The 18571-nt window shown below is 55.8% G+C and overlaps 1 protein-coding gene across 10 annotated transcripts in view; it reads left to right on the top strand.

The window, feature by feature from the left end:
• LOC121597887 overlaps positions 1–18571 on the top strand; it is a 121639-nt gene that overhangs the window by 70968 nt on the left and 32100 nt on the right. For all 10 annotated transcript variants that reach the window (XM_041924153.1, XM_041924151.1, XM_041924160.1 and 7 more), the window contains one exon: positions 2347–3612. In XM_041924153.1, coding sequence (XP_041780087.1) covers positions 2347–3612 — 1266 coding nt within the window. The remainder of the gene's footprint in view (positions 1–2346; positions 3613–18571) is intronic.

Here is an 18571-nt window from a genome sequence, read left to right as displayed (position 1 = left end):
ATCCGATAGGTAAAAATCAATTTCCATTAAAAGGATACGCGTCTCGGGGCGAAGAAATACTTTTAATTAAATTGATTATGTAGCTGTTTGCTTGAGTGTGTGTGTTTTTTTGATGTGTTAAAGAAAAAGGGAGCATTCTAATAATGGCGCTACGGTCGTTGGCGTTAGTTTGTTCAGACAATGCATTTCCCATTGTGTCTAGAAAGTTCACTACTGCCCCTCTACCAACCCAAATGCATTGCAGTCTGGCTCATTATCACCCGGAAAACCCTCCGCCGGAAAACAATTACACCAATTCATTGGAATGGTTTTCATCGTCTCAAACACACCTGCCAGTTTTCCTCCTTGAAACAAGTAATAATGGATGCAAAAGACATTCCCCACTCTGTTCGAAACCAGTCAACGACCTCATCAATTTCACTCGATAGACTAATTTACTCGTGCGTCCCCGGGAATCCACCGCCATCCACCGTTTGCTGCAACTCAAGTGTCACTTCTGATTGCTGTTCCTCTCCATCAACCTTCCCGAGCGGCTGCTGCTGCTGCTGCTGCTGCTTGAGCGGTAACGATGACGACACACAAAAGCCAGAGCATCAGATGTCTTGCACTAACCTTGCATTCTTCCTCATTTGTTGAGGAGAGGGGGTGCCAATTTCTCGTGCAAAACTTAGCCACACACACACATACACTTGGTTGCTTGGCTGTAGCACCCGGCTCTGTGCACTACGCGAAATCCTTTTCTATATTCCCAGCACTCATCAGCTATGGAGGCTTCTGTAGCGTACTACTTCTCGAGACAGAAGCAAACAAAGAGAAAAGGAAAGAGATAGAGAGGGAGAGGTGCAATAGTTTCCCATCGACACGATACACGCCAACACCAGCCCCCGTAGTAGTCGTAGTTTTCCCCGCCCCGAAGGAGCGTTGGCAGGGAAACCGGACGGCTCTGTGTATGCTCTGTGTCTTTGAATCTCAGGGAGCGCAAGATTAAGGAATGGACGAAAATACACCACAACACTCACACAAGACGTTCGCACCGTTGGATGGGAAGGAGATCTTTAAGCGAACATTGCTCCAATTCGTGCAAGTGCTGCTTTAATGTCATTGCTACCAGGCGTTGGTTAAGCAGAGACGGTGGCTTTAATAATGATTAAGGTAGATTTTTCGAGCAGAACTTCACTGGATGCGTGTTTTCATACCATGAGAAGGACATCTACAAGCTACTGATGCGATGATATAAACCTACTTGCATGCCAGATATTCAAAATAATGCCTAATCTTCTTGGCATCTCGGCTAATTTAATCTCACTTGTATAAGAAACGATGACATTTTTGCAATTCAATTTCATCACTGAATGCAAATGAGTAATTCAAATATTGTTTTTTGACTATTCATTGATTGACAGTGGCAAGATCCAATCGAATATCCTTTGTTAGTAATCCAAGGTAATACTCTTGCGTTAAAATCTGTTCAAAACTTTGAAAGGAAGGTTAATAATAATGAAAGTCCTTCTCAGGATATTTACACCAACCCTTTTTACAAGCTAATTCTGCAGCATTCTGTTGCTACAATAATGCTCCATTCCGCACCAACTACAAGATTCCTTTAATCCATTCCCTGAGGCGCTACTCCTTTGGCTCCTTCTACACGTCTCATCACCTGCACGAGTGCGATTCTTCGCCGTGGAATTGAAGGACAAACACGCCATCGAAGCACGCCGTTTCGGTATCGATCTGCGTCGGCCTGCAAACCACACCAAGAAACCGCAGACGAACACCAGACACCAGAACTGAGCCGGTGGGGAGATGAACGTTATTAATGAACTGGTAGAGAAGGCAGCGGGAAAAAAACGGAGCGAATTAACAGCTGCAGCGGGGTAGCAGCGCAAGGCCGTTGCGGGTTGGCCTTTCTTTTCTCCGTCCGCTTCGTTTTGGCACTTGCGAAGGGCAAAATGAACCATACAACAACAACAAAAAACGCGTAAAATGTTCTTTTCCTGTGCTGGGAGGAGGAGACCACACCAACGGTATGCTTCGTCTTCGGACGGTCGGTTGGTTTAATCACGTCAATGACGACAGTGCCGAGTGCGTTTGTTTCCTTCCCGGGCGTCGACAAGCGGGATGTGCGTGCGTGCGTGTTTCAGCACTGGCGGCAGTGCTGCTGATGATGGCGTCACCTTTAGCAAGTGATCAAATGGTGTTTGTGAGCGTGTATGTGTGTGTTTGTTTCCGTCAAGACGCTTCTCCCCTTTTTCTTGCTGGTGCCGGAATTCGAGGTTATCGATTGGCACGTAACAATCCGGCTCGGTATTGATTTTCCTTCCTCCTAATTTCTCCCGTTTTTTCTAGGTAAAGTATGGCTCAACAATGAGGCGCAATGGCACCATCCGATAGCGATGGCACCTGGTCAACCGCCCACTCCCATCGTACCCGGACCGCCGTTGTCCAGTGGGCCACCACCGCCCCCGCTCAACATGTCGCTGCCGCCCGGCTCCTCGATGGCACTGCACTCGGTAACGCACCAGCCGTCCCTGTACCTGAACCCGACCAGCCTGATGAGCCTGCGGGACATGATGCTGCAAAGCCCGGCCGGCCTGAGCCTGCTGAACGCGGACGCCGGCGGACCGCTCGGGCTGCTCAAGCGCAGCATGCTAGAATCCATGCCCTCCAGCTCCTCGCCCTCGCCCTTCCCGCTCGGCAGCATCTCGTCCAGCCCGAGCACAACGGCCACCTCCACGTACAGCCTGCCATCGATAATTCCAACGACCGTTGCATCATTATCACAGCAGCAGCAGCAGCAACACAACCTCAACCACCATCACCACCACCACCAGATCAAAAAGGAACGCGACGAATCCGACATCGAGATGGACGGGGACCGGGAGGAGCTGGACAAAACACCGGCCAAACATCGGCGCGCACAGTCGCCCACGTTGCCCGCCGGCCTGCACCGGCCCCAGCTTTCCCTGTCACCGTTTCGCTCATCGCCGCCATCTTCCTACTATCGCACGCAGCAGCAGCAGCCATCGTCGGCCATCGATCAGGCCGGCTTACCGCATCGATCAGCGGCGGCAACCGTCTCCCATCAGCCACATCTCTATCATCACGCTGCCAGCAGCTCGGCGACATCCGCGACGGTAGCCGTCGCCGCCGTCCCGTCACATCAAAGGCATCCGCATCAAAGGGATTCCGCTGAGCGTGAGCTGCATTTAAATGCGAGCATGATGCGAGCGGCGAAAAACGATCGCGACCCGCAGCCGCCACCACCACCGAATCACGGGGATCATCCGTCACAGCTTCCACCGCACCTGCTGCCGCCGCCCGGGTTTGCGAACCGAGCGGCCGAGCTGGAATTGCTTCGTGACGGGGGGCTGGGTCGGCCGGGGCAGCCCGATTCGGATGGTGAGCGTGAGGAGGGCAACAGAAGGAAACAGGAGCGAGCTGCTGGAGGCCACGGGCCCAAGCGGGCAAAGGCGGGCAGTGGGGATGAGTTTGAGCTGCATCGTGAGCTGCGCTTCGGTGCAATGGCGTCCAAAGTGGTGGAGCATGACGCGACGAATCATGTGCAATCGCGAAGGAAGGATCCGGCAACGCGCAGCAAGTCATCCTCGCCCGGTAAGTAGCGCATTTCGCATTTTTCGCAAGGTTCGCTTTTCTCGCTCGTTCTCGCATTTTGGAGTGATATTAAACCTGCCGCTTTAAAAAAAACACGTTCGTTGAAAGGGTTGAAGAGAAAAAACATAAAACAGGAACGATATCGAAAACCGATACAAGTATTGTTCTTGTTCTAAGTTCCCCACTTGGAAAGAAGCCGTCGGTAAAAGCCCTAAAGCCTCATGTTTTGGGGTTATGTCAGCACAAGCTGTCGTCACAATTTATCCGCTCCTAAATCATTCCACACTCCTACCAAGCTAAAGTAGCTAGCTGCCGAAGGAATGGCAATAAAATGGATGCCGGAAGGTTACTGGTCTTTTCGGCCTAAACTAATGGCCCCGAGCCAATCTCAACCGTCCACTATGGTCACTTTCAAGTAGGGAAATAATTTCCTTAAAATTGAGACATTCTTCCTAGTTCCTACCCTTGTGCGCGCTTACACCTTTCCAGCACATGTTTTATTGCATGTGATTTATGTTTTTTTCTGGAGTAAACAACGCCTCACAGTGACACGGTCATTGTCAGCCCAATATGGTAAATGTTTTACCTTCCCCCCGGGAGGCTCGCACCAAAGATATTCCGGCCTCGGGCAGGGCAAAATGGCGCTTGCGTTTCGGTGGTTGGGCCCACTTACGACGGGAAAATTGGCTTCGAATCAATCACAGCGTAAATCAACCCTTCAAATTCGATTTAGGCTTGACCGTTTTCGGGATCGATTGTTTACTTCCCCCTTTGCTGTTGTTGTTGCTGTCGTTCAGTTCGATCCAGAGTGTGTGCTGGATTTGAATTTAAATCGATTTCGCTTTTTCCCTTACGTCAATATGCAACCAAGTATTTCCGGTTGGGCGTGTGTGGAAAAATGGTTGAAAATAAGAATCCAGACCGTAAAGCGCTTGGTTTTTTTACTTTATCCGAAATTTAATGTCATCGCCAGCCAGTACTTCAAGCTGGTCACAACCCTCCCTGTCCTGGGGATGAGAGGGTTTGCTGATTGTGAGGAATTTCCACACCACCTTCGTCTGCCGTGTCAATCGGACCCCGATTACACTTTTATCGAACCCTGTTCGATTAGCATACAGTTGAGTTTAACTAATGGTCTTGCCATCCGGTCCGGTGCGACCTGTTTCGAATTTTTGATGAAGCAGCAATACGTTTCTTCGCATATTCTTCCGTCCCAAACGGTCACTAGAAGGCCAGAAATGTCCTCTACTCAAACTCTTATCACAACCCTAACATATGGACGTGTGTAGGGGTTCCGAATCGGATCCTTTACGTTCTTGCTGCTGGCTGGCTGCCTGCCTTGGTTCAATAATGAATTATAATTCCATTATTGCATGTAATGAACGGGTAAATTGATAAACTATAAACACGTTGTAAAAAAAACCATTCCACCAATCCCTCCGAGAGGGAATTTCAATCTCACCCCTTTCCTTGGGACAGTCTATTGTAGCGAACAGTTGTCACCCCCAGCACATTCCCGAGCATGAACACGGCCAGTGGAACAGAACCCCTCGACCGAGTTTTTTTTTTCTTTCTTCCTTGCTGTAAAAAATGGTCAAATACTCACCCACAACAACAAAAGGGGTAATCCTATGAGCTTAGTACGACCAACAACAACAACAACAACAGCTAAAAGGGTTATACACCAACCGACACTGCCCCTTCGATACCGGAAAGATTCAGATCCCGGCCTGTGGATTTCCTTTCTTTCTTTCTTTTTCACTTTATCGACATTTCCACAAGGCTGTGCTTTTGAAGTCTTTTTACATGTTCCCTCCCTCCCCATCCGGTAAGTTACATTCCAAGCAGAGATTATATCGTTATGATAACAGCTTCCGGTAGCGTGGACCATTTCAAACTTTTACGACCGTCAACACAACACACGCCCGCGCTCTGCCTGCCTATTTGTCCAGCTCTTTGTTCAGCTCCACGTTGTTGGCGTTTTCGCCCTGCACGCAACGGTTCAGCTTGGTCATGCCGTTGTTGAACTGCTCGGTACGCGTGTTGTACGCTGTTTGGTAGCAGGTTTGCGCCATCGAGGTGATGTAGCTCATCAGATTCGTGCCCTGGCTGATTACGTTCTGCAGGCTGCTGAAGTATGCCGCACTACGCGGCACGTAGTGGGGAAGCTGGAAAAGCAAGCAAACGATTATTAAACATGGCAAATGGCATTTACAAATCGCTCGCTACTTACACTCTTCATTAGACAGGTGAATGTTGCCGCGTTGCTTTGTGCCGAGCTAAGACACTTTGACTGAATGTTGCCAAACTCCTGGCTGATCCGCTGCATCGTAGCCCTCCGTACCGAGACGCCGCGCGGGTTTTCCATGTTCGCGTTGAAGATGTCGTCACAGGTTACGATCTCTTGATTCATGTCCTCCATGAAGCGGGGCAGACCTGCCTGCAGTTTGTTCCAGCACTCCTTGCTTCTTCCCGTGCATACGCCACTGTTCTTGAACGAACGATCTACCAGGTCGGTGAAACTGTTGAAAGATTTCTGTACAAAGTTTTTCAGCTGAAACAGCATGTTCACACGGGTGGATTCGAAGAATTGCAACTGCGACGCTATGGACTCATTGATGGCCGCCTGGAATTTTTGGACCACTCCCTCCACACGTTGCTTAAACGATCCTGATCCTTGAGATATCTTACTGATGTCTTTCATGAGCTTTCTGTAGCTGGGGTAGCTCTTACGCGCTGGAGTAGGTGAATTTGAGGAAACATTCAAATGTGGCTTCAATTTCACATACAAATGTTTCAAAGCGGGTGGAGGTGGTGAGTAATCCATACATTCATCAATGCGTTCTTCAGTAGTGGTTGAAATTTCTGTAGAGGTAGATGCCTCGTCCTCGGCTGCTGTAGTCTCGGTCTCGTCCTCAGCCGCCGTAGTTTCTATCTCTTCCTTGGCTGCTGTAGTCTCGGCCTCGTCCTCAGCCGCCGTAGTTTCTGTCTCTTCCTCGGCTGCTGTAGTCTCGGCCTCGTCCTCAGCCGCCGTAGTTTCTGTCTCTTCCTCGGCTGCTGTAGTCTCGGCCTCGTCCTCAGCCGATGTAGTTTCTGTCTCTTCCTCGGCTGCTGTAGTCTCGGCCTCGTCCTCAGCCGCCGTAGTTTCTGTCTCTTCCTCGGCTGCTGTAGTCTCGGCCTCGTCCTCAGCCGATGTAGTTTCTGTCTCTTCCTCGGCTGCTGTAGTCTCGGCCTCGTCCTCAGCCGATGTAGTTTCTGTCTCTTCCTCGGCTGCTGTAGTCTCGGCCTCGTCCTCAGCCGCCGTAGTTTCTGTCTCTTCCTCGGCTGCTGTAGTCTCGGCCTCGTCCTCAGCCGCCGTAGTTTCTGTCTCTTCCTCGGCTGCTGTAGTCTCGGCCTCGTCCTCAGCCGCCGTAGTTTCTGTCTCTTCCTCGGCTGCTGTAGTCTCGGCCTCGTCCTCAGCCGCCGTAGTTTCTGTCTCTTCCTCGGCTGCTGTAGTCTCGGCCTCGTCCTCAGCCGCCGTAGTTTCTGTCTCTTCCTCGGCTGCTGTAGTCTCGGCCTCGTCCTCAGCCACCGTAGTTTCTGTTTCTTCCTCGGCTGCTGTAGTCTCGGTCTCGTCCTCAGCCGATGTAGTTTCTGTTTCTTCCTCGGCTGCTGTAGTCTCGGCCTCGTCCTCAGCCGATGTAGTTTCTGTCTCTTCCTCGGCTGCTGTAGTCTCGGCCTCGTCCTCAGCCCATGTAGTTTCTGTCTCTTTCTCGGCTGCTGTAGTCTCGGCCTCGTCCTCAGCCGATGTAGTTTCTGTCTCTTCCTCGGCTGCTGTAGTCTCGGTCTCGTCCTCAGCCGCCGTAGTTTCTGTCTCTTCCTCGGCTGCTGTAGTCTCGGCCTCGTCCTCAGCCGCCGTAGTTTCTGTCTCTTCCTCGGCTGCTGTAGTCTCGGCCTCGTCCTCAGCCGCCGTAGTTTCTGTCTCTTCCTCGGCTGCTGTAGTCTCGGCCTCGTCCTCAGCCGATGTAGTTTCTGTCTCTTCCTCGGCTGCTGTAGTCTCGGCCTCGTCCTCAGCCGATGTAGTTTCTGCCTCTTCCTCGGCTGCTGTAGTCTCGGCCTCGTCCTCAGCCGACGTATTTTCTGTCTCTTCCTCGGCTGCTGTAGTCTCGGCCTCGTCCTCAGCCGATGTAGTTTCTGTCTCTTCCTCGGCTGCTGTAGTCTCGGCCTCGTCCTCAGCCGATGTAGTTTCTGTCTCTTCCTCGGCTGCTGTAGTCTCGGCCTCGTCCTCAGCCGCCGTAGTTTCTGTCTCTTCCTCGGCTGCTGTAGTCTCGGCCACGTCCTCAGCCGCCGTAGTTTCTGTCTCTTCCTCGGCTGCTGTAGTCTCGGCCTCTTCCTCAGCCGCCGTAGTTTCTGTCTCTTCCTCGGCTGCTGTAGTCTCGGCCTCGTCCTCAGCCGCCGTAGTTTCTGTCTCTTCATCGGCTGCTGTAGTCTCGGTCTCGTCCTCAGCCGCCGTAGTTTCTGTCTCTTCCTCGGCTGCTGTAGTCTCGGCCTCGTCCTCAGCCGATGTAGTTTCTGTCTCTTCCTCGGCTGCTGTAGTCTCGGTCTCGTCCTCAGCCGCCGTAGTTTCTGTCTCTTCCTCGGCTGCTGTAGTCTCGGCCTCGTCCTCAGCCGCCGTAGTTTCTGTCTCTTCCTCGGCTGCTGTAGTCTCGGCCTCGTCCTCAGCCGCCGTAGTTTCTGTCTCTTCCTCGGCTGCTGTAGTCTCGGCCTCGTCCTCAGCCGATGTAGTTTCTGTCTCTTCCTCGGCTGCTGTAGTCTCGGCCTCGTCCTCAGCCGCCGTAGTTTCTGTCTCTTCCTCGGCTGCTGTAGTCTCGGCCTCGTCCTCAGCCGATGTAGTTTCTGTCTCTTCCTCGGCTGCTGTAGTCTCGGCCTCGTCCTCAGCCGATGTAGTTTCTGTCTCTTCCTCGGCTGCTGTAGTCTCGGCCTTGTCCTCAGCCACCGTAGTTTCTGTCTCTTCCTCGGCTGCTGTAGTCTCGGTCTCGTCCTCAGCCGCCGTAGTTTCTGTCTCTTCCTCGGCTGCTGTAGTCTCGGCCACGTCCTCAGCCGCCGTAGTTTCTGTCTCTTCCTCGGCTGCTGTAGTCTCGGCCTCTTCCTCAGCCGCCGTAGTTTCTGTCTCTTCCTCGGCTGCTGTAGTCTCGGCCTCGTCCTCAGCCGCCGTAGTTTCTGTCTCTTCCTCGGCTGCTGTAGTCTCGGTCTCGTCCTCAGCCGCCGTAGTTTCTGTCTCTTCCTCGGCTGCTGTAGTCTCGGCCTCGTCCTCAGCCGATGTAGTTTCTGTCTCTTCCTCGGCTGCTGTAGTCTCGGTCTCGTCCTCAGCCGATGTAGTTTCTGTCTCTTCCTCGGCTGCTGTAGTCTCGGCCTCGTCCTCAGCCGCCGTAGTTTCTGTCTCTTCCTCGGCTGCTGTAGTCTCGGCCTCGTCCTCAGCCGCCGTAGTTTCTGTCTCTTCCTCGGCTGCTGTAGTCTCGGCCTCGTCCTCAGCCGATGTAGTTTCTGTCTCTTCCTCAGACGCCGTAGTTTCTGTCTCTTCCTCAGCCGATGTAGTTTCTGTCTCTTCCTCGGCTGCTGTGGTCTCGGCCTCGTCCTCAGCCGCCGTAGTTTCTGTCTCTTCCTCGGCTGCTGTAGTCTCGGTCTCGTCCTCAGCCGCCGTAGTTTCTGTCTCTTCCTCGGCTGCTGTAGTCTCGGCCTCGTCCTCAGCCGCCGTAGTTTCTGTCTCTTCCTCGGCTGCTGTAGTCTCGGTCTCGTCCTCAGCCGCCGTAGTTTCTGTCTCTTCCTCGGCTGCTGTAGTCTCGGCCTCGTCCTCAGCCGCCGTAGTTTCTGTCTCTTCCTCGGCTGCTGTAGTCTCGGTCTCGTCCTCAGCCGCCGTAGTTTCTGTCTCTTCCTCGGCTGCTGTAGTCTCGGCCTCGTCCTCAGCCGATGTAGTTTCTGTCTCTTCCTCGGCTGCTGTAGTCTCGGTCTCGTCCTCAGCCGATGTAGTTTCTGTCTCTTCCTCGGCTGCTGTAGTCTCGGCCTCGTCCTCAGCCGCCGTAGTTTCTGTCTCTTCCTCGGCTGCTGTAGTCTCGGCCTCGTCCTCAGCCGCCGTAGTTTCTGTCTCTTCCTCGGCTGCTGTAGTCTCGGCCTCGTCCTCAGCCGCCGTAGTTTCTGTCTCTTCCTCGGCTGCTGTAGTCTCGGTCTCGTCCTCAGCCGCCGTAGTTTCTGTCTCTTCCTCGGCTGCTGTAGTCTCGGCCTCGTCCTCAGCCGATGTAGTTTCTGTCTCTTCCTCAGCCGCCGTAGTTTCTGTCTCTTCCTCAGCCGCCGTAGTTTCTGTCTCTTCCTCGGCTGCTGTAGTCTCGGCCTCGTCCTCAGCCGCCGTAGTTTTTGTCTCTTCCTCGGCTGCTGTAGTCTCGGCCTCGTCCTCAGCCGCCGTAGTTTCTGTCTCTTCCTCGGCTGCTGTAGTCTCGGCCTCGTCCTCAGCCGATGTAGTTTCTGTCTCTTCCTCGGCTGCTGTAGTCTCGGCCTCGTCCTCAGCCGCCGTAGTTTCTGTCTCTTCCTCGGCTGCTGTAGTCTCGGCCGCGTCCTCAGCCGCCGTAGTTTCTGTTTCTTCCTCGGCTGCTGTAGTCTCGGCCTCGTCCTCAGCTGCCGTAGTTTCTGTCTCTTCCTCGGCTGCTGTAGTCTCGGCCTCGTCCTCAGCCACCGTAGTTTCTGTCTCTTCCTCGGCTGCTGTAGTCTCGGCCTCGTCCTCAGCCGCCGTAGTTTCTGTCTCTTCCTCGGCTGCTGTAGTCTCTGTCTCGTCCTCAGCCGCCGTAGTTTCTGTCTCTTCCTCGGCTGCTGTAGTCTCGGCCTCGTCCTCAGCCGCCGTAGTTTCTGTCTCTTCCTCGGCTGCTGTAGTCTCGGCCTCGTCCTCAGCCGCCGTAGTTTCTGTCTCTTCCTCGGCTGCTGTAGTCTCGGCCACGTCCTCAGCCGCCGTAGTTTCTGTCTCTTCCTCGGCTGCTGTAGTCTCGGCCTCGTCCTCAGCCGCCGTAGTTTCTGTCTCTTCCTCGGCTGCTGTAGTCTCGGTCTCGTCCTCAGCCGCCGTAGTTTCTGTCTCTTCCTCGGCTGCTGTAGTCTCGGCCTCGTCCTCAGCCGATGTAGTTTCTGTCTCTTCCTCGGCTGCTGTAGTCTCGGCCTCGTCCTCAGCCGATGTAGTTTCTGTCTCTTCCTCGGCTGCTGTAGTCTCGGTCTCGTCCTCAGCCGCCGTAGTTTCTGTCTCTTCCTCGGCTGCTGTAGTCTCGGCCTCGTCCTCAGCCGCCGTAGTTTCTGTCTCTTCCTCGGCTGCTGTGGTCTCGGCCTCGTCCTCAGCCGATGTAGTTTCTGTCTCTTCCTTGGCTGCTGTAGTCTCGGCCTCGTCCTCAGCCGCCGTAGTTTCTGTCTCTTCCTCGGCTGCTGTAGTCTCGGTCTCGTCCTCAGCCGCCGTAGTTTCTGTCTCTTCCTCGGCTGCTGTAGTCTCGGCCTCGTCCTCAGCCGCCGTAGTTTCTGTCTCTTCCTCGGCTGCTGTAGTCTCGGCCTCGTCCTCAGCCGCCGTAGTTTCTGTCTCTTCCTCGGCTGCTGTAGTCTCGGCCTCGTCCTCAGCCGATGTAGTTTCTGTCTCTTCCTCGGCTGCTGTAGTCTCGGCCTCGTCCTCAGCCGCCGTAGTTTCTGTCTCTTCCTCGGCTGCTGTAGTCTCGGCCTCGTCCTCAGCCGCCGTAGTTTCTGTCTCTTCCTCGGCTGCTGTAGTCTCGGCCTCGTCCTCAGCCGATGTAGTTTCTGTTTCTTCCTCGGCTGCTGTAGTCTCGGCCTCGTCCTCAGCCGCCGTAGTTTCTGTCTCTTCCTCGGCTGCTGTAGTCTCGGCCTCGTCCTCAGCCGCCGTAGTTTCTGTCTCTTCCTCAGCCGCCGTAGTTTCTGTCTCTTCCTCAGCCGCCGTAGTTTCTGTCTCTTCCTCGGCTGCTGTAGTCTCGGCCTCGTCCTCAGCCGCCGTAGTTTCTGTCTCTTCCTCGGCTGCTGTAGTCTCGGCCTCGTCCTCAGCCGCCGTAGTTTCTGTCTCTTCCTCAGCCGCCGTAGTTTCTGTCTCTTCCTCAGCCGCCGTAGTTTCTGTCTCTTCCTCGGCTGCTGTAGTCTCGGCCTCGTCCTCAGCCGCCGTAGTTTCTGTCTCTTCCTCGGCTGCTGTAGTCTCGGCCTCGTCCTCAGCCGCCGTAGTTTCTGTCTCTTCCTCGGCTGCTGTAGTCTCGGCCTCGTCCTCAGCCGCCGTAGTTTCTGTCTCTTCCTCGGCTGCTGTAGTCTCGGCCTCGTCCTCAGCCGCCGTAGTTTCTGTCTCTTCCTCGGCTGCTGTAGTCTCGGCCTCGTCCTCAGCCGATGTAGTTTCTGTCTCTTCCTCGGCTGCTGTAGTCTCGGCCTCGTCCTCAGCCGCCGTAGTTTCTGTCTCTTCCTCGGCTGCTGTAGTCTCGGCCTCGTCCTCAGCCGATGTAGTTTCTGTCTCTTCCTCGGCTGCTGTAGTCTCGGCCTCGTCCTCAGCCGATGTAGTTTCTGTCTCTTCCTCGGCTGCTGTGGTCTCGGCCTCGTCTTCAGCCGATGTAGTTTCTGTCTCTTCCTCAGCCGCCGTAGTTTCTGTCTCTTCCTCAGCCGCCGTAGTTTCTGTCTCTTCCTCGGCTGCTGTAGTCTCGGCCTCGTCCTCAGTCGCCGTAGTTTCTGTTTCTTCCTCGGCTGCTGTAGTCTCGGCCTCGTCCTCAGCCGATGTAGTTTCTGTTTCTTCCTCGGCTGCTGTAGTCTCGGCCTCGTCCTCAGCCGCCGTAGTTTCTGTCTCTTCCTCGGCTGCTGTAGTCTCGGCCTCGTCCTCAGCCGCCGTAGTTTCTGTCTCTTCCTCGGCTGCTGTAGTCTCGGCCTCGTCCTCAGCCGCCGTAGTTTCTGTCTCTTCCTCGGCTGCTGTAGTCTCGGCCTCGTCCTCAGCCGATGCAGTTTCTGTCTCTTCCTCGGCTGCTGTAGTCTCGGCCTCGTCCTCAGCCGCCGTAGTTTCTGTCTCTTCCTCGGCTGCTGTAGTCTCGGCCTCGTCCTCAGCCGATGTAGTTTCTGTCTCTTTCTCGGCTGCTGTAGTCTCGGTCTCGTCCTCAGCTGCCGTAGTTTCTGTCTCTTCCTCGGCTGCTGTAGTCTCGGCCTCGTCCTCAGCCGCCGTAGTTTCTGTCTCTTCCTCGGCTGCTGTAGTCTCGGCCTCGTCCTCAGCCGCCGTAGTTTCTGTCTCTTCCTCGGCTGCTGTAGTCTCGGCCTCGTCCTCAGCCGATGTAGTTTCTGTCTCTTCCTCGGCTGCTGTAGTCTCGGCCTCGTCCTCAGCCGCCGTAGTTTCTGTCTCTTCCTCGGCTGCTGTAGTCTCGGCCTCGTCCTCAGCCGCCGTAGTTTCTGTCTCTTCCTCGGCTGCTGTAGTCTCGGCCTCGTCCTCAGCCGATGTAGTTTCTGTTTCTTCCTCGGCTGCTGTAGTCTCGGCCTCGTCCTCAGCCGCCGTAGTTTCTGTCTCTTCCTCGGCTGCTGTAGTCTCGGCCTCGTCCTCAGCCGCCGTAGTTTCTGTCTCTTCCTCAGCCGCCGTAGTTTCTGTCTCTTCCTCAGCCGCCGTAGTTTCTGTCTCTTCCTCGGCTGCTGTAGTCTCGGCCTCGTCCTCAGCCGCCGTAGTTTCTGTCTCTTCCTCGGCTGCTGTAGTCTCGGCCTCGTCCTCAGCCGCCGTAGTTTCTGTCTCTTCCTCAGCCGCCGTAGTTTCTGTCTCTTCCTCAGCCGCCGTAGTTTCTGTCTCTTCCTCGGCTGCTGTAGTCTCGGCCTCGTCCTCAGCCGCCGTAGTTTCTGTCTCTTCCTCGGCTGCTGTAGTCTCGGCCTCGTCCTCAGCCGCCGTAGTTTCTGTCTCTTCCTCGGCTGCTGTAGTCTCGGCCTCGTCCTCAGCCGCCGTAGTTTCTGTCTCTTCCTCGGCTGCTGTAGTCTCGGCCTCGTCCTCAGCCGCCGTAGTTTCTGTCTCTTCCTCGGCTGCTGTAGTCTCGGCCTCGTCCTCAGCCGATGTAGTTTCTGTCTCTTCCTCGGCTGCTGTAGTCTCGGCCTCGTCCTCAGCCGCCGTAGTTTCTGTCTCTTCCTCGGCTGCTGTAGTCTCGGCCTCGTCCTCAGCCGCCGTAGTTTCTGTCTCTTCCTCGGCTTCTGTAGTCTCGGCCTCGTCCTCAGCCGCCGTAGTTTCTGTCTCTTCCTCGGCTGCTGTAGTCTCGGCCTCGTCCTCAGCCGATGTAGTTTCTGTCTCTTCCTCGGCTGCTGTGGTCTCGGCCTCGTCTTCAGCCGATGTAGTTTCTGTCTCTTCCTCAGCCGCCGTAGTTTCTGTCTCTTCCTCAGCCGCCGTAGTTTCTGTCTCTTCCTCGGCTGCTGTAGTCTCGGCCTCGTCCTCAGTCGCCGTAGTTTCTGTTTCTTCCTCGGCTGCTGTAGTCTCGGCCTCGTCCTCAGCCGATGTAGTTTCTGTTTCTTCCTCGGCTGCTGTAGTCTCGGCCTCGTCCTCAGCCGCCGTAGTTTCTGTCTCTTCCTCGGCTGCTGTAGTCTCGGCCTCGTCCTCAGCCGCCGTAGTTTCTGTCTCTTCCTCGGCTGCTGTAGTCTCGGCCTCGTCCTCAGCCGCCGTAGTTTCTGTCTCTTCCTCGGCTGCTGTAGTCTCGGCCTCGTCCTCAGCCGATGCAGTTTCTGTCTCTTCCTCGGCTGCTGTAGTCTCGGCCTCGTCCTCAGCCGCCGTAGTTTCTGTCTCTTCCTCGGCTGCTGTAGTCTCGGCCTCGTCCTCAGCCGATGTAGTTTCTGTCTCTTTCTCGGCTGCTGTAGTCTCGGTCTCGTCCTCAGCTGCCGTAGTTTCTGTCTCTTCCTCGGCTGCTGTAGTCTCGGCCTCGTCCTCAGCCGCCGTAGTTTCTGTCTCTTCCTCGGCTGCTGTAGTCTCGGCCTCGTCCTCAGCCGCCGTAGTTTCTGTCTCTTCCTCGGCTGCTGTAGTCTCGGCCTCGTCCTCAGCCGATGTAGTTTCTGTCTCTTCCTCGGCTGCTGTAGTCTCGGCCTCGTCCTCAGCCGCCGTAGTTTCTGTCTCTTCCTCGGCTGCTGTAGTCTCGGCCTCGTCCTCAGCCGCCGTAGTTTCTGTCTCTTCCTCGGCTGCTGTAGTCTCGGCCTCGTCCTCAGCCGATGTAGTTTCTGTTTCTTCCTCGGCTGCTGTAGTCTCGGCCTCGTCCTCAGCCGCCGTAGTTTCTGTCTCTTCCTCGGCTGCTGTAGTCTCGGCCTCGTCCTCAGCCGCCGTAGTTTCTGTCTCTTCCTCAGCCGCCGTAGTTTCTGTCTCTTCCTCAGCCGCCGTAGTTTCTGTCTCTTCCTCGGCTGCTGTAGTCTCGGCCTCGTCCTCAGCCGCCGTAGTTTCTGTCTCTTCCTCGGCTGCTGTAGTCTCGGCCTCGTCCTCAGCCGCCGTAGTTTCTGTCTCTTCCTCAGCCGCCGTAGTTTCTGTCTCTTCCTCAGCCGCCGTAGTTTCTGTCTCTTCCTCGGCTGCTGTAGTCTCGGCCTCGTCCTCAGCCGCCGTAGTTTCTGTCTCTTCCTCGGCTGCTGTAGTCTCGGCCTCGTCCTCAGCCGCCGTAGTTTCTGTCTCTTCCTCGGCTGCTGTAGTCTCGGCCTCGTCCTCAGCCGCCGTAGTTTCTGTCTCTTCCTCGGCTGCTGTAGTCTCGGCCTCGTCCTCAGCCGCCGTAGTTTCTGTCTCTTCCTCGGCTGCTGTAGTCTCGGCCTCGTCCTCAGCCGATGTAGTTTCTGTCTCTTCCTCGGCTGCTGTAGTCTCGGCCTCGTCCTCAGCCGCCGTAGTTTCTGTCTCTTCCTCGGCTGCTGTAGTCTCGGCCTCGTCCTCAGCCGCCGTAGTTTCTGTCTCTTCCTCGGCTTCTGTAGTCTCGGCCTCGTCCTCAGCCGCCGTAGTTTCTGTCTCTTCCTCGGCTGCTGTAGTCTCGGCCTCGTCCTCAGCCGCCGTAGTTTCTGTCTCTTCCTCGGCTGCTGTAGTCTCGGCCTCGTCCTCAGCCGCCGTAGTTTCTGTCTCCTCCTCGGCTGCTGTAGTCTCGGCCTCGTCCTCAGCCGCCGTAGTTTCTGTCTCTTCCTCGGCTGCTGTAGTCTCGGCCTCGTCCTCAGCCGATGTAGTTTCTGTCTCTTCCTCGGTTGCTGTGGTCTCGGCCTCGTCCTCAGCCGATGTAGTTTCTGTCTCTTCCTCGGCTGCTGTAGTCTCGGCCTCGTCCTCAGCCGCCGTAGTTTCTGTCTCTTCCTCAGCTGCTGTAGTCTCGGCCTCGTCCTCAGCCGATGTAGTTTCTGTCTCTTCCTCGGCTGCTGTAGTCTCGGCCTCGTCCTCAGCCGCCGTAGTTTCTGTCTCTTCCTCGGCTGCTGTAGTCTCGGCCTCGTCCTCAGCCGATGTAGTTTCTGTCTCTTCCTCGGCTGCTGTAGTCTCGGCCTCGTCCTCAGCCGCCGTAGTTTCTGTCTCTTCCTCGGCTGCTGTAGTCTCGGCCTCGTCCTCAGCCGCCGTAGTTTCTGTCTCTTCCTCGGCTGCTGTAGTCTCGGCCTCGTCCTCAGCCGCCGTAGTTTCTGTCTCTTCCTCGGCTGCTGTAGTCTCGGCCTCGTCCTCAGCCGATGTAGTTTCTGTCTCTTCCTCGGCTGCTGTAGTCTCGGCCTCGTCCTCAGCCGATGTAGTTTCTGTCTCTTCCTCGGCTGCTGTAGTCTCGGCCTCGTCCTCAGCCGCCGTAGTTTCTGTCTCTTCCTCGGCTGCTGTAGTCTCGGCCTCGTCCTCAGCCGCCGTAGTTTCTGTCTCTTCCTCGGCTGCTGTAGTCTCGGCCTCGTCCTCAGCCGATGTAGTTTCTGTCTCTTCCTCGGTTGCTGTGGTCTCGGCCTCGTCCTCAGCCGATGTAGTTTCTGTCTCTTCCTCGGCTGCTGTAGTCTCGGCCTCGTCCTCAGCCGCCGTAGTTTCTGTCTCTTCCTCAGCTGCTGTAGTCTCGGCCTCGTCCTCAGCCGCCGTAGTTTCTGTCTCTTCCTCGGCTGCTGTAGTCTCGGCCTCGTCCTCAGCCGATGTAGTTTCTGTCTCTTCCTCGGCTGCTGTAGTCTCGGCCTCGTCCTCAGCCGCCGTAGTTTCTGTCTCTTCCTCGGCTGCTGTAGTCTCGGCCTCGTCCTCAGCCGATGTAGTTTCTGTCTCTTCCTCGGCTGCTGTAGTCTCGGCCTCGTCCTCAGCCGATGTAGTTTCTGTCTCTTCCTCGGCTGCTGTGGTCTCGGCCTCGTCTTCAGCCGATGTAGTTTCTGTCTCTTCCTCAGCCGCCGTAGTTTCTGTCTCTTCCTCAGCCGCCGTAGTTTCTGTCTCTTCCTCGGCTGCTGTAGTCTCGGTCTCGTCCTCAGCCGCCGTAGTTTCTGTTTCTTCCTCAGCTGCTGTAGTCTCGGCCTCGTCCTCAGCCACCGTAGTTTCTGTTTCTTCCTCGGCTGCTGTAGTCTCGGCCTCGTCCTCAGCCGCCGTAGTTTCTGTCTCTTCCTCGGCTGCTGTAGTCTCGGCCTCGTCCTCAGCCGCCGTAGTTTCTGTCTCTTCCTCGGCTGCTGTAGTCTCGGCCTCGTCCTCAGCCGCCGTAGTTTCTGTCTCTTCCTCGGCTGCTGTAGTCTCGGCCTCGTCCTCAGCCGCCGTAGTTTCTGTCTCTTCCTCGGCTGCTGTAGTCTCGGCCTCGTCCTCAGCCGATGTAGTTTCTGTTTTATCCTCGGCTGCTGTAGTCTCGGCCTCGTCCTCAGCCGCCGTAGTTTCTGTCTCTTCCTCGGCTGCTGTAGTCTCGGCCTCGTCCTCAGCCGCCGTAGTTTCTGTCTCTTCCTCGGCTGCTGTAGTCTCGGTCTCGTCCTCAGCCGCCGTAGTTTCTGTCTCTTCCTCGGCTGCTGTAGTCTCGGCCTCGTCCTCAGCCGCCGTAGTTTCTGTCTCTTCCTCGGCTGCTGTAGTCTCGGCCTCGTCCTCAGCCGCCGTAGTTTCTGTCTCTTCCTCGGCTGCTGTAGTCTCGGCCTCGTCCTCAGCCGATGTAGTTTCTGTCTCTTCCTCGGCTGCTGTAGTCTCGGCCTCGTCCTCAGCCGCCGTAGTTTCTGTCTCTTCCTCGGCTGCTGTAGTCTCGGCCTCGTCCTCAGCCGCCGTAGTTTCTGTCTCTTCCTCAGCTGCTGTAGTCTCGGCCTCGTCCTCAGCCGATGTAGTTTCTGTTTCTTCCTCGGCTGCTGTAGTCTCGGCCTCGTCCTCAGCCGCCGTAGTTTCTGTCTCTTCCTCGGCTGCTGTAGTCTCGGCCTCGTCCTCAGCCGCCGTAGTTTCTGTCTCTTCCTCAGCCGCCGTAGTTTCTGTCTCTTCCTCAGCCGCCGTAGTTTCTGTCTCTTCCTCGGCTGCTGTAGTCTCGGCCTCGTCCTCAGCCGCCGTAGTTTCTGTCTCTTCCTCGGCTGCTGTAGTCTCGGCCTCGTCCTCATCCGCCGTAGTTTCTGTCTCTTCCTCAGCCGCCGTAGTTTCTGTCTCTTCCTCAGCCGCCGTAGTTTCTGTCTCTTCCTCGGCTGCTGTAGTCTCGGCCTCGTCCTCAGCCGCCGTAGTTTCTGTCTCTTCCTTGGCTGCTGTAGTCTCGGCCTCGTCCTCAGCCGCCGTAGTTTCTGTCTCTTCCTCGGCTGCTGTAGTCTCGGCCTCGTCCTCAGCCGCCGTAGTTTCTGTCTCTTCCTCGGCTGCTGTAGTCTCGGCCTCGTCCTCAGCCGCCGTAGTTTCTGTCTCTTCCTCGGCTGCTGTAGTCTCGGCCTCGTCCTCAGCCGATGTAGTTTCTGTCTCTTCCTCGGCTGCTGTAGTCTCGGCCTCGTCCTCAGCCGCCGTAGTTTCTGTCTCTTCCTCGGCTGCTGTAGTCTCGGCCGCGTCCTCAGCCGCCGTAGTTTCTGTCTCTTCCTCGGCTTCTGTAGTCTCGGCCTCGTCCTC

Source organism: Anopheles merus, chromosome 3R (assembly GCF_017562075.2).
Source record: "Anopheles merus strain MAF chromosome 3R, AmerM5.1, whole genome shotgun sequence".
Lineage (NCBI taxonomy): Eukaryota > Metazoa > Arthropoda > Insecta > Diptera > Culicidae > Anopheles > Anopheles merus.
This window is presented reverse-complemented; position numbering and strand designations above follow the sequence as displayed.